Source organism: Perkinsus marinus, assembly GCF_000006405.1.
Source record: "Perkinsus marinus ATCC 50983 genomic scaffold scf_1104296958234, whole genome shotgun sequence".
NCBI classification, from domain to species: domain Eukaryota; phylum Perkinsozoa; order Perkinsida; family Perkinsidae; genus Perkinsus; species Perkinsus marinus.
Genome location: NW_003206847.1, coordinates 217,339 through 229,146, shown reverse-complemented (window position 1 = coordinate 229,146; position 11,808 = coordinate 217,339). Strand labels below are relative to the sequence as shown.

Here is an 11,808-nt window from a genome sequence, read left to right as displayed (position 1 = left end):
GGTCGTGAGGTTGAGGCCCTCAGGCTTAAGCAGCCTTCCCCTGTTGTAGTTTTGATTGGACTATTACTACCCACATTCGGCCACGATGGAAGATTTAATCCTAGGCTTGGCGGTAACCTTTCTATAGAGGTGCGGGATTACGCGCATTGTGGTGTTCATTAATAGGGCTGTAGTTAACAGCAGCAGGTATGGGTAGGTTATTGTTGTCTTTTTGGGTCGTTTATGGATTCCTAGTGTCTGGAGGTAGTCTCACAAGTAATGTGGGGCACTCACTTGACTTGAGTTTAAGGGTAGTGTGTAGGTGGCGTGATGAAACGTAGTCTCCTAGTTTTTGATCTGTCGCTTGGGTTGCATTCTATAGAGTTGATCGACAGAATGTTAGCTATTTAGTGGTGGAGGAATGTATGTTTGCTTTCCTCGGCTGAGCTCCTGAGTTTCCTCGCTAATTATCGAGGTTTACATATGAATTCGGGTAGAAGTGTACGCAGACGAATAAGAATTGCCTAAAATTCCCTCAGCACTTTCATGTAGTTGAGCACATGCATATCCTCTCCCACTGCAACTATGAGTTATGTTGTCTAATCGTTCCCTCCTGGAGAAGTTCGTCTGTGATGGAGTCGTATAATTTCTGAGCACTCCTATCTCTTTCCCATAGTAGTGGTATGGTTGTTATTGAACTGTTGAAGCATGCCAGAGTGCACGTTGTAGAGACAGGGGTAGGTAGTGTATAGGGAAATCTTTGGGACTGTAGTGCAGCTGGGTTGGAGTGAACACCTTTTCATCTGGACAGGGTTATGATTTGCTTGATTGATCAAGAGTGTGTTTTCCAGGAGCTTGCGGTTTCTTGAGTTGTGGTAGGGTGACAGGATAATCGTAAATCGTTGCTTCCCGCGTTTCACTCGCACATGGAAATTCTTATCGATTTTGTGGATTCCTGAAGTCGAATATATGTAGACCTTGTGTTGGTTTGTTCAGCAAGAGATGTAGGGGGAGTGCAGAATTCCTCAGTATACTCAATAACTTGGTCCATGGCTTCTAGCACCTCTATGGCCGCTTCTGATAGTCAAGTGAAGTTCGCCGACTTGGTCAGACTGAACCAAAAGCGGACTTTGGAGCTGTGGCGGCCTGGGCCGGAGCCTCAGGACATCTATCCGCATCATGTGGCCTCCCCTCCGGAGATTAAAGAGGCTAAGCAGAGGAGAATCTTTGAAGACAATTTTAGCAAAGTCGACCTGTCGGTTACGAAAATGGGTCAGAAAATGAGCGTGTTGAATTTGCCAACAGCTGGTGCGGCTGCTGCCCCTGCTGGACCGATGCAGGAAGCATCTGCAGTGAAGACCACGAGCACAGCGTTGGTGGCGTCACAAGGTAGTAATGGGAGGGGGAGGTGACCTAAGCGTGAGAGGTTCTTGTGTAGGGATCAACAGGCTACCCGGAGAGAGCCGTTTGGTGATTCGAACGGCTGGTACGGCGGCTAAGGGCATTCTGGCGATCAATGAGAATATCGGTCGTCATCGACCAAAGCAGCAATGGCATCCTGATTGGAAGCTCTACAGGGTCGTGCAGGGCCATCAGGTCATACAGGGGGATTGCCATTGGGTAGTATGTTGGAGTGGTCTCAGGGTTGGGTGCGTGCTTTGGATGTTGATCCTAGTAATGAGTTCTTCGTGAGTGGTGGCAATGATAAGATGATCAAGGTTTGGGACCTAGCAACAGGTAGAAGGGGTAGGGAGAACGTTTTTACTCGTGGGCGTCAGTGTGCTCGAACTTCTCGGGGAACACTGAGATGGAAATAGAGGAGCTGTCAGTAGGGAAGAGTAGACATAGCAGTTCCTGTATTGTGTCGTGGTTAATGTCGTTTCCTGACGTGCTGGTGACCCGGGTTCGATCCAGCCAGGTGTTATATTGTTAGGCGCATTGAAACTGACCTTGACTGGTCATATACATAACATCCGCGGTCTCAAGCTGCACCCGAGGTTGAAGTACCTCTTCAGCTGCGGCGAGGATAATATGGTAAAGTGCTGGGATCTGGAGATGAACACGGTACTCTTCCTTATCCGAATCGATGGCTATCTATGGTGTCCTGTATAGGTTGTGAGAAGCTATCACGGCCACTTGAGCGGTGTGTACTGCATGGAGACTCATCCAACTTTGGACGTTCTGTTCACCGGCAGTCGCGATGCTACTGTCAGGTCGGTGGGTGCGGGTCGTTCTTATCTTTAGTAATGGTTGTTGATGTTGATGATTCAGGGTTTGGGATATTCGGACGAAGCACGCAATACACGTCTTGGGCGGCCACACCAGTACAGTGAACTGTCTGGCGTCACAGCAGATGGAACCCCAAATCATATCGGGTTCGATGGACACGACGATCAGGCTGTGGGATTTGAAGGCGGGCAAATGTCGAAGTAGTACTTGATAGAAGGGCGTAGGTTCGATCCCCGAGAGGCACATCTTTTTATTGGAGTTTGTGGTGCTGATGGGTTGTGGTTTGTATAGCGCGAAATCTTCGCTGTGCGCTGTGAATGGTGGTATCTTACTTCAGCTACACTTACTCATCATAAGAAGGGTGTGAGAGCATTGGCTGTCCATCCTCGGCTACCGCTGTTTGCATCAGCAGCAGCAGATCACGTAGGCTGAGCTCTCGGCAACATGGCCTGGTTAAGGGTGTCTCCTTTGTGTAGATCAAGGTGTGGAGATCGCCCGATGGAGTCTTCGAGCGTAATATCGATCATAACATCCCGGGTACAGTGATGCATTGTCTGAAGATCAGAGATGAGGGGGTGAGTATCGAACCTGTGCGGATTATCGGTCAGGGGATATTGTGCTCGGCGCGTTACTGTTAGCGTATTTATTATTTCCTTTGTTTGATGGTTATTTGTCAGGACTCGCCTGTGATGGTGGCGGGCACGGATGCGGGTCACCTTCTGTTCTGGGATTGGGCCTCGGGGCAAATCTTCCAGGACATCAACACACCACCTCAGCCGGGGAGTATGAGCAGTGAGAGGAGTATATATGCTTTGGCTTTCGATCAGTAAGTTGTGAAGAGATTTGGAAAAGGAGTGGTATGGCCCACGAGTGACTGTGTGTAGATCCGGAGAAAGGCTGATCACAGGGGAATGCGACAAGACGATCAAAATGTATAAGCAAGATTATGAGTCGGCGAAGTCGAAGCACACCTAAGATGGAAACAAACGTCTCTGAGGGATTTTGTGGCGCGTGAAGTTGGGTGGCTGAGGTCGCTGTTCTGGATTGGGTGGGATTAATCGTAGGCTTGTTTTTCATTGTATGGTCATTCCTCGTCGATATGAGTGGAACGGTTAGTAATGACCATGATGAGGAGAAAGAGGTCCCGGGTTCGAACCCTGGTGCGACCACTTTGAACGCGCACTTGATTGACTTGGACAGTGCTACAGAGACTAGTCCAGCAGAGGAACAGAATGTGCAGGCTAGTGGACCGTTTCCGCCTGAATCGACTCGAAAGAGGAAACATAGCAAACGCCGTAAAGTGAGTGTGGCAGGCATTTGTCCTTCTATTCATTGAGGCGTCCGTCTAGGCCTCACAGGAGCGAGAAAGTCTCCTATCAACTGAAAAAGAGGAGAGACCTTCGACAACGGCTGTGGTAGCAAGTACGACGCTATCCTCACCTCATAAGATGGCCGTCAAAGCTGCGAGGAAACGGTAATGCAGTATGGTGTAGGCATCGATGCAGCAGATTCACTGTTGATTGCAATTGGGCGCATTTGTACTTGTAGAGTGCCTGGGAGTATATACGGGGGCTGTGTTGTTGGAGAGGTGTTCGGATGAACTTTGATTATTAATGCTAGATAGGGGATTTTATGGTATGAAATAGCTTATGTAATGCCAATTAGCGTGGACAGGTATCGCGATCTGAGAGCTAATAGACTTGACGCTGTGAAGGAAGCTAGAGAGACTAATGATAGTAGTACTTTCGAGGGAACGAAAATGCTGAGGAGCCTTCCAAGTGATGTAATAAGGAAAGTGCTTGCCTGGTGCTCCGCAGTTGTCGCGTTAACGAATTCCACGTTGGTTTCTGACATTTTTGGGTGAAGAGTGTTCATACCACTCCTCGCGAACATCGTATTTAGATGAAGATGAGCCTGGGTGGTATATGGGTATGTGTAGTGAGCGTGTTAGCCCGACGATGGCTAGCTGATTGGAAGGAGTGTAAAGGGAGTGATGGTAATGATAACGACGAGGAGGAGGAGGAGGAGAGTATTGGCGATGTAGGAGACCCTTACCAGGTCGGGATGGGTCTCGAAACGTGCCCCTCAGGATACCAGTAGGAAGGCGGCGTCGTCGTCGTCTTCCTCATCTACGAAGTGGGGTAGAAATAAGTATAGGGGATCGAAGCTGGGAAAGGCCGTAGTAAAGTGGGCTCGGTGGTCATTAGAGGTAGTGAGCGATTGGACCTATTCCGTATCTTGTACGCTCGACCTTTGGATATGTCTCAGGTTGTATTGGATATAATAGATGCGGACGATGCATGCAGCAGGTCGTTGACTCAATTGCTGGAAATGAACCTACCAGGAGGAGTAGAAACTTCTTTGAGCGGAGCGAAGCGTTTATTATTTTTACTTTTTCAGTTGCAATGGCGATCACCACCTCCCGAGTCTGATGGCTTCGTAACACATTTGATGTCTATCGATGGTGGAAAGGCGTCGGTGAGTAGCTGCCCACGTTGTGAGTTGCCCTGGAGCTGTTACTGACAGTATCGTAGGTATCCTTGCTTTTGCGAGACCTCACTCTTAATCTCCTAGGGGGAGGGCCAGAAGGGTCTGCTGGGGATGATGGAACTCGTGGGAAGAGGACGAAAAAGAAGGGATGGAAAAAGAAGTCGAAGGAGGGCGGAGCGAAGCAACATATATATAATAGTCGTAATAGGGCATGTGTGTTTGAGGGGTCGTCGAGGTTGGGTTCTTCTTAGGAACTCGTTGCGCGCTGTTTGAGGTGGCTAAGGCGTTTGGTATATCGTCGCATGTTATTGAGGCTTGGGAGTGTGAGGTTGGATTGGAGTTGAATGCAGCGTTGAGGAGGGGACAGGAAGAGGAGGGAGAACAACAACAGCAGCAGAAGCAGCAGCAGCGACTGGAGAATCGGGTCCAGCCAGGAGTTGACCATGTTCAGGCCAGTACCGGGTAAGAATGGTCCGGTGGTTAGACTGCTGTTATGATGTTCATGCGACTCTGGTTCTATTCCCATCGTTGTTGATTAGGGGCTCGTCATAGAAATTACCCTCTCATCGATTGTTAAATACAACTTCTCCTCATAGAGGCTCAGTGAGCTCCCAACTCCCTATTGTTGCCTCAGGTCAAGGCTATCACGAAGGATGAAGATAGGTGCTGCAGCATTGGGTGGAGGGGCTCTACTGGCTCTCACTGGAGGTCTTGCCGCGCCTGCGGTGGTTGCTGGTACTAAAGGGTGATAAATCACGAGTGGTGGGCCGCCGTTTTTCGACCCCACCGTGTAGTAGAAGGGTGAGCGGGTCTCTGGACTTTCCTCTGTGTTCAGGCCTGGCCAGTATAGGAACGGCTCTGGGTAGCCTTGGCACTTTAGGGGTGGCGGTTGGTGGTTTGATCATATCAGCGAGTGGGTTCCTGGCAGCAGTTGGGACGGCTGGTGTGGCAGTGCTGTTTGGAGCTGGCGGGGTCGGCCTTACTGGATTCAAGATGAACAGGAGATGGGGGGATCTCAACGAATTTGAATTCAAGGATGCTTATGCTGAGAGTGCAGTGTTGAAAGCGAAAGGTCGTGCGTTCGATTCCTGGGGACGGAAAGTGGATAAAAATGATAGTGCTGCGAATGATCGAGGCCAGGGCAGTGATCCAGGAGCACTGGAACTGCGACTTTGTGTGGGCGGGTAGGCGGAGCGAAGCGTTTCATGTTGTGATAATTCGTGTGTTATAGGTGGCTCCGAGATCGTGATGATGTGATCTTGCCCTGGATCGAACCCGAGGTCTGCAGCGGAGATTCTGGTCCTAGTCTGAATCGACTTGATGGGCTCCCTACCAGACAGAGTGAAGTGTACGCAGTGAACTGGGAGAGCCATGAGTTGCTCAGACTCGGAAGTGTAGGTTTAGGGGGGAAGCTTTGAGAGGTGGATTGGTGGACGAAATGGTGTAATGGTTATGCCTCAAGTTGGGTATCGCTAGGTCGTGAGTTCTATTCTGACGTGTGACATTTGGTGATATCGATGATTTAGTATTAATAGAGTTTCATCGAGCTAAAGTGTCTATGAGCATCATGCCTGTTCTTACTTGTGTTCCTCTTGAAAGGTCCTCCGTCGTCTCATCACCGACGAGATTGCCAAGCAAGCGGCCAGTATGTGGTTGCAGGCGACCATTGGGGCGGCAGCGGCAACGGCAATGTTCCCGGTATGGATAATCAAATACATGACAGACTTGGATAACACATGGCTGGTAAGTGAGAGGTCCCTGGTTCGATCCCCAGCGAGGGTACTTTTTTTCCATTTAGGTTGTGCGGGATCGATCATCAGTAGCAGGAGAGGTCTTGGCTTCCGCCATAATGGATTCAAATTGCGTGGGGAACCGGCCGGTCACCTTAGTCGGCATCAGCAACGGTGCGCGCGTCATATTCAAATGTTTAGAGATTTTGTAAGTGACTAGGAATCAGGATGGGTCGATGGTGGCATTGGACCTCTTTCTGTTTTGTTGACTCAGCTGAGCTCAGGAATGAAGTCATCGATCATATAAGTTTGCACGTGAATTCGGGTGGAGATGTGCGAAAACATAGAAGAATCTCCCTAAATTTCCTCAGAGTTTCATATCGGAATTTTCATATCATCGCCAACAAACGTACTTGACTACGCATATGCACATGACATATGACATATGACTACTAATGCATATTTTCTAACACTAGGATGCTGCTTATCGTTAATGTAGGTACAGCAAGGGGTACTTCAATGTCGTTCAAAACGTTGTTCTGCTCGGCGCTCCGATAGCCGTGACTTTCGACGCGCCTGCCGTAGGATCTGACCATAAAAAATCATGGCGCAGGTGAGAAACAATATTATTATTCGTTAGTGCGGAAGACTATTTTAGGGCGCGCGCTGTTGTAGCAGGAAGGTTCATCAACGGCTACACTAGCAGTGATTGGGTATTAGGATTCCTGTATCGGTATATGGAATGGGGAGTTAAAGTGGCGGGGCTGAGCGCTGCTCGGGGCATCTCTGGTGTGGAGAATATAGACCTGGGAAAGTTGGTCGAACGGCACGACCACTACCCTGAGTATTTCACCGAGATCATGGCGAATCTGGACATTCTCGAGTGAGTGTTGGACACTTGTGTAAATTTGATGCTCGAAAAAAGAGTGCAGTAATAGTCGTATTTGATTATCATAGTCCGTGGGATATCCGCGCACATTTTTGAAGAATCTGGTGACTTGTGTTTTATGAGGACCCGGGTTCGATTCCCAATGAGGGTATTTTAGTGTTTGGCAATGGTTGGTTCGTCCTCTGCCCCTACGTCTCGGCCACCCCCCTTCAACGCTCCGGCGATTGAAGCCCCACAAGCGGCCGTTCACAAGCTCTGTTGCGATATAATCACTGATCAGTTCGGACCCGCTGTATCGGCAGTTGCTAGCTGCCTTCTCTCGAGAGGACCTATGAGGTAGGCGAACTGTGCTAAACACGGATTTGTGGTCAATGGCCTCGTCCGTGTGATGGAGTTGTACAAGCGAGAGAGATCATATGTAGATCAGGATTGATCTGATCATAAGTATAGAATTCCTGGGTTTTGGGGATGGAGTGGTATGCTTAGGTTCCCGGAGTTGAGTAAATATGTCAACGAGGAACTGAGTTGGCCATTGGACTTGCGCACGGATGCGAAGGTTCCTCATTCAATGCACGAAATTACAAGTGAGAATTTGGTGTGGTGGGGAGTCTTCGGCACTTTCTTCCGAATGGTCCCTGGTTCAATTATAGCAGGTTGCTTTTATTTACAGATAGAATGACTTGGTCGTGCATCCGTGACGCGCTGATGATTCTACTGCAGAACAATATAGCAGTGTCTCACATGGTCCGTCAAGTTCAAGTGCCAAGCCAAGAGAAAGCTGGGGCTCCACCGCAGCATTTGGTACGTATCCCATGCGGAAGGTCGTCGGTTCGATCCCTGGTTGCGGTATTTTAGGTGTTATATAGTGCATCACCCAGTGCCGTCATAGCTCGTCTACGATACCCCAGATACATGAATCTCGTCCAACAACAGCTGGGTCGTCGCCGGCCAGTAGCTGTTCATGTCATGGCAGAGGTAGGATATTTTCGGGCGAGCGAGATTTAAACGGTGGGCAGGTGCTGAGACGGGGTAGGGTTCCTTGGGATGATCTGATCGAATTCACAGCATTGCGATGGCGAGGTGAGTGTTGATGATGGGGGTCGGGGGTATCGCGGTTTCAGAGTATGTTGGGGAGCATGCCCCGCCGATGAGAGAAGTAAAAGCGGATGTGGAGGCCGCTTTGATAGAGCTCGTCACAAGCAGTGTAGGTTCATACGTTCAGTGTGGTGAGATTTGCACATGTGTTGGTGACAATATCGAAACTCTGGGGAAATTTTGATAGTTTTTGTATATATTCTCCCAATTGGTATATAAACTCCTGCGATTGGTGATGGAGTTATTGAGCTCAGCTGAGGAAAGCCAGTGTATTTTACAGCACTGCTCATGCTGAATTTTTACAAATAAAATCATGAGGAAAAGGCGATGTTTAATAAAATTTTTCAACGATCACTTTTATTAGTATGAGGACGTACATGTGGTCGATGCAGGTGTTGTATAGAGTGGAGCCATGTGTGAGAGGTGATCTGCAACAGAAAATGGCAACCCCGCCGGGTACACCAGAAAGGAGCGACGGAGCGGAGTTTTCGGCATCGTCCCCGGAAGAGGAAAGTCCGATGATACCCGATATAGGTGGAGGTGCTGAGGAAGGTAGTGATGAAGTAGCTCGTCGCAATAGCCACTGATCCTTTCCCCATGGCAGACGCTCTTGCTGTATTTAGTATTAGTATTTACTATTTAGTATTTACTATTCCTTCGAGTATTATATTGCTTTGTTTTTGCTACTGCATATACAGGGTGCCCCGAATGGAATGTGCTATTGTCTTTCACTTGCATATTTCAACGGATTTCCCAGTGAGAGATAGTTCACTAGGAAGATCTTGGAGGGCACTTTTCAATGGTATATTCAAATCCCAGATATGCTCGTGATGCTCAATGCCATACCGCGGTGATTTATGAGGAGGAAGTTTATCGGCTCGAACTTTTTTGCATAGATTTTGAGCAGTTTTGCGTAGCTCGGCAGGGCCAAAGCATATTCGGAGTTCGAAAATAGTTCTGAGGAGCGCTCGCCGAGATCTTTCTAATGAGCTATCTCTCACTGGAAAAAAGTTACAGACAATAACAGATTTTAGTCGCGGCTCTCGGAATAATAATCTGGTTCGCTCGGATCGTTCGAGTTGTGATGGTTGTTTATAGTGAAAGCTGTACTCGTGTTCGTTGAGTGTAACGGCGCTAAAGGCATTGGTATCTTGTTGCTCTTTCTGGACCTCATTCGTATCTTCGGTGCATGGACCTCATGTTGTCAGATATCACAGCTGCGGATGACCTTTTAATGATGTCACCAGAATTAGCTCTTCTAGCGGGTGAACAACAACCTGGCGAGGCCGCCGCTACCGCACCAGCGAGGAGTAGGAGGAAGCCTACAGCGGCTAAGGTATAATAGTGGTGGTAGTAGTGGAAGACCGTCATTACAGTCGGGCATTAGTGTTATTTCCTGTCTAGGGTGATATTACTAGTAGTTGATCGTCATTCACGCCGTGCGAATTGGTTGAGAATTTGAAGGTAATTCTGCGTCTTTTTCAGGCTAAGGCGGGTACGCGTAAAAGAGGGGCGACCGGCGGTGTTGCTAAAGCCCGGGAGGCTCGACAACAGAGTGGTAGGAGCCGAAGGTTGATGAAGAAGATCGATGCAGTCCAGGTTGAGGGTGGCGGGGTAAGGAGGGTATATTATGGTGTTAATCTCGCTCGCCCGTAAATGATGATATTCCATGCAGTAGTGTAGATGGTGTGAGACTAGTAATAATTATATAAGAGAAAACTCGATATTTAATAGTGTTGTGGAAGTGTGAATGTCTCGATCAGTGTTGGAGGAATACGTGTTCGCTTTCGCCAGCTAAGCTCAGGAGGTTTCGCATACGAATTCTGATGGAAATGTATAGAAATCTACGAAAATTTCCGAGAATTTCCTGGGAAGTTTTATACTGTCACCATTACATGTAGTTGATTATGTGCGCGTTTTTCCACGCTGGTGTCGGTAGTGGTTGTTGTTGTCATCTATGCTGTGGTTTTCGAATAGTATGTGTCGTTGAGTGGTAGATTTTCCAGGTCCTTCGGCCGAACCAAGTAGCTCTTGATATGATGCTGGTTAAACAGCTTGCAGTGGAGTATGTCGGGAAGCGGATGAATCCAGCAGCGGGGAGGATATTTCAGGTGGAGGGGCCGGGGATCGAACCGGGGTCTTTGAACATGAGCTGTTGATCATTTAGGTGATGTTGGATGAATCTGTGAAGCCTCCAATGGGATTGATGGACAATATGAAGTTGATTGATTGCACTACTGGTCAGGCGGAGCGAAGCGATTCATCTTTCTTGATTTTTTGATCTTTTTTTCAGATACCTTTCAAGTTGACGATCTCCTAGATTGGATGACTCGTGGGCATGAGTCGCCTTCCTCATCCCCTTCATCCTCTCCTGCTTCTTCCGGCATTGGTAACCTCTTCCGTATCTTCCTCGCTTGAACCTAAGATATTCATGATAGGCTCATCGGCCTCGGCCACTATGAATCGACAACGTGATGAGTTAATCAAGTACCTCAACGTCTTCAGCAAGCATCAGGATGCTCTGGTCCTCTGCACTAACGCTGCTACCGCCGCTGCTGCTGCTGCTACCGCGGTGAGAATTTCGTGGCGCGCGGTCATTGCCTCGATTTCTCTGGTTTTTAATCGTTTAATCGGAGTCGTTCGTCCTTAGCATTTCCGTTGGTACCTCATAGCAACTTCGAATTGAACCGAATAGCATTTTCATACTTCAGCTTGCGAGTGATCCATCTAATATAGAGGTGACCTTTGGAGTAGCTGTCGTAGTCCTTGCGAGTACTACTATTATCAACATCGCTATAGTTGTGATCCAGTTCTTGTCTATGATCATTATCTCAGAGTACTGGTGCGAAGCGGAAGACTTCTAAAAAAGCCGCCGCAACTGCAGCGGCTACTGCGATGGCAGCTAGTGGGCCGGCTAGCTACCGAGTTGATTGGAAGAACGTACTGGCGAAGCTTACTGAGGAGTTGACACATGCGATACTGACCGAAAAGTAAAGTTCATGGAGATGTGGTATGATGATGATAATGGTCGATTGGTTGGCTTTAGGTATGGTGTAGTGGGAGCTCGGGTTTATCAGTATTTACTAACGACGGGTTACAAGTCGGAAACTATTCGTGTAGCGGAGCGATGCATGATCGATCGAGAGGAGTGCCAGATGCTCCTACATCGACTGCATTCAGAGCACATCATTAAGATCTCTGAGGTTGGCGATGGGGTTAGGGTCACTGCGCCACGAAATTATTGGACTGCAGGTGCCGAAGAGTGTGATAGCCCCATCGTTGAATCAGCAGGCGAGTATCATCTCGTTTTGGCTCTACTACCTGGACCCGCCGACCACCAAAATGGCGATGATGGAATTGGTTGCTCGAGCGGCGTTGAACATGAGAGTTCGATTC

The 11,808-nt window shown here is 48.5% G+C and overlaps 4 protein-coding genes across 4 annotated transcripts in view; all 4 read left to right on the top strand.

The window, feature by feature from the left end:
* Nucleotides 1-162, top strand: part of Pmar_PMAR006031 (hypothetical protein) — a gene marked incomplete at both ends in the record, with an annotated part of 356 nt that extends 194 nt beyond the window's left edge. Inside the window, 2 exons of the mRNA XM_002774404.1 lie at nucleotides 1-9; nucleotides 105-162. The exon at nucleotides 1-9 is cut by the window's left edge and continues 4 nt beyond it. Coding sequence (XP_002774450.1) covers nucleotides 1-9; nucleotides 105-162 — 67 coding nt within the window. The remainder of the gene's footprint in view (nucleotides 10-104) is intronic.
* Nucleotides 163-1,028: 866 nt separating this feature from the next.
* Nucleotides 1,029-3,184, top strand: Pmar_PMAR006030 (Pleiotropic regulator, putative; the record flags this gene model as incomplete). The annotated part of the gene is made up of 10 exons (XM_002774403.1): nucleotides 1,029-1,368; nucleotides 1,418-1,575; nucleotides 1,623-1,716; nucleotides 1,913-2,043; nucleotides 2,092-2,192; nucleotides 2,251-2,408; nucleotides 2,546-2,631; nucleotides 2,685-2,783; nucleotides 2,886-3,034; nucleotides 3,093-3,184. The coding sequence occupies 10 exons, from the start codon at nucleotides 1,029-1,031 to the stop codon at nucleotides 3,181-3,183; spliced, it is 1,407 nt and encodes a 468-aa protein (XP_002774449.1). The 3' UTR covers nucleotide 3,184.
* Nucleotides 3,185-3,280: 96 nt separating this feature from the next.
* Pmar_PMAR006029 (hypothetical protein) lies at nucleotides 3,281-7,387 on the top strand. The gene is made up of 16 exons (XM_002774402.1): nucleotides 3,281-3,508; nucleotides 3,558-3,682; nucleotides 3,883-3,991; nucleotides 4,111-4,248; nucleotides 4,298-4,417; nucleotides 4,477-4,557; nucleotides 4,609-4,686; nucleotides 4,743-4,899; nucleotides 4,950-5,160; nucleotides 5,333-5,433; nucleotides 5,534-5,882; nucleotides 5,930-6,092; nucleotides 6,298-6,441; nucleotides 6,497-6,636; nucleotides 6,928-7,041; nucleotides 7,087-7,387. The coding sequence occupies exons 1-16, from the start codon at nucleotides 3,308-3,310 to the stop codon at nucleotides 7,313-7,315; spliced, it is 2,460 nt and encodes an 819-aa protein (XP_002774448.1). The 5' UTR covers nucleotides 3,281-3,307; the 3' UTR covers nucleotides 7,316-7,387.
* Nucleotides 7,388-7,472: 85 nt separating this feature from the next.
* Pmar_PMAR006028 (hypothetical protein) overlaps nucleotides 7,473-11,808 on the top strand; it is a gene marked incomplete at its 3' end in the record, with an annotated part of 4,597 nt that continues 261 nt past the window's right edge. Inside the window, exons 1-16 of the mRNA XM_002774401.1 lie at nucleotides 7,473-7,653; nucleotides 7,804-7,901; nucleotides 7,988-8,118; nucleotides 8,173-8,292; nucleotides 8,334-8,397; nucleotides 8,439-8,521; nucleotides 8,805-8,964; nucleotides 9,621-9,748; nucleotides 9,898-10,026; nucleotides 10,419-10,523; nucleotides 10,580-10,652; nucleotides 10,706-10,801; nucleotides 10,851-10,984; nucleotides 11,248-11,402; nucleotides 11,459-11,664; nucleotides 11,704-11,808. Coding sequence (XP_002774447.1) covers nucleotides 7,484-7,653; nucleotides 7,804-7,901; nucleotides 7,988-8,118; nucleotides 8,173-8,292; nucleotides 8,334-8,397; nucleotides 8,439-8,521; nucleotides 8,805-8,964; nucleotides 9,621-9,748; nucleotides 9,898-10,026; nucleotides 10,419-10,523; nucleotides 10,580-10,652; nucleotides 10,706-10,801; nucleotides 10,851-10,984; nucleotides 11,248-11,402; nucleotides 11,459-11,664; nucleotides 11,704-11,808 — 1,957 coding nt within the window. The 5' untranslated portion in view covers nucleotides 7,473-7,483. The remainder of the gene's footprint in view (nucleotides 7,654-7,803; nucleotides 7,902-7,987; nucleotides 8,119-8,172; nucleotides 8,293-8,333; nucleotides 8,398-8,438; nucleotides 8,522-8,804; nucleotides 8,965-9,620; nucleotides 9,749-9,897; nucleotides 10,027-10,418; nucleotides 10,524-10,579; nucleotides 10,653-10,705; nucleotides 10,802-10,850; nucleotides 10,985-11,247; nucleotides 11,403-11,458; nucleotides 11,665-11,703) is intronic.

Excerpts from the sequence above, each read along its gene's own strand:
- Pmar_PMAR006029 (XM_002774402.1), top strand. The coding sequence starts at position 3,308 with ATGAGTGGAACGGTTAGTAATGACCATGATGAGGAGAAAGAGGTCCCG. Across the intron at positions 5,161-5,332 it reads CATGTTCAGGCCAGTACCGG|GTCAAGGCTATCACGAAGGA; the intron begins GTAAGAATGGTC and ends TTGTTGCCTCAG. Across the intron at positions 5,883-5,929 it reads CTGCGACTTTGTGTGGGCGG|GTGGCTCCGAGATCGTGATG; the intron begins GTAGGCGGAGCG and ends CGTGTGTTATAG.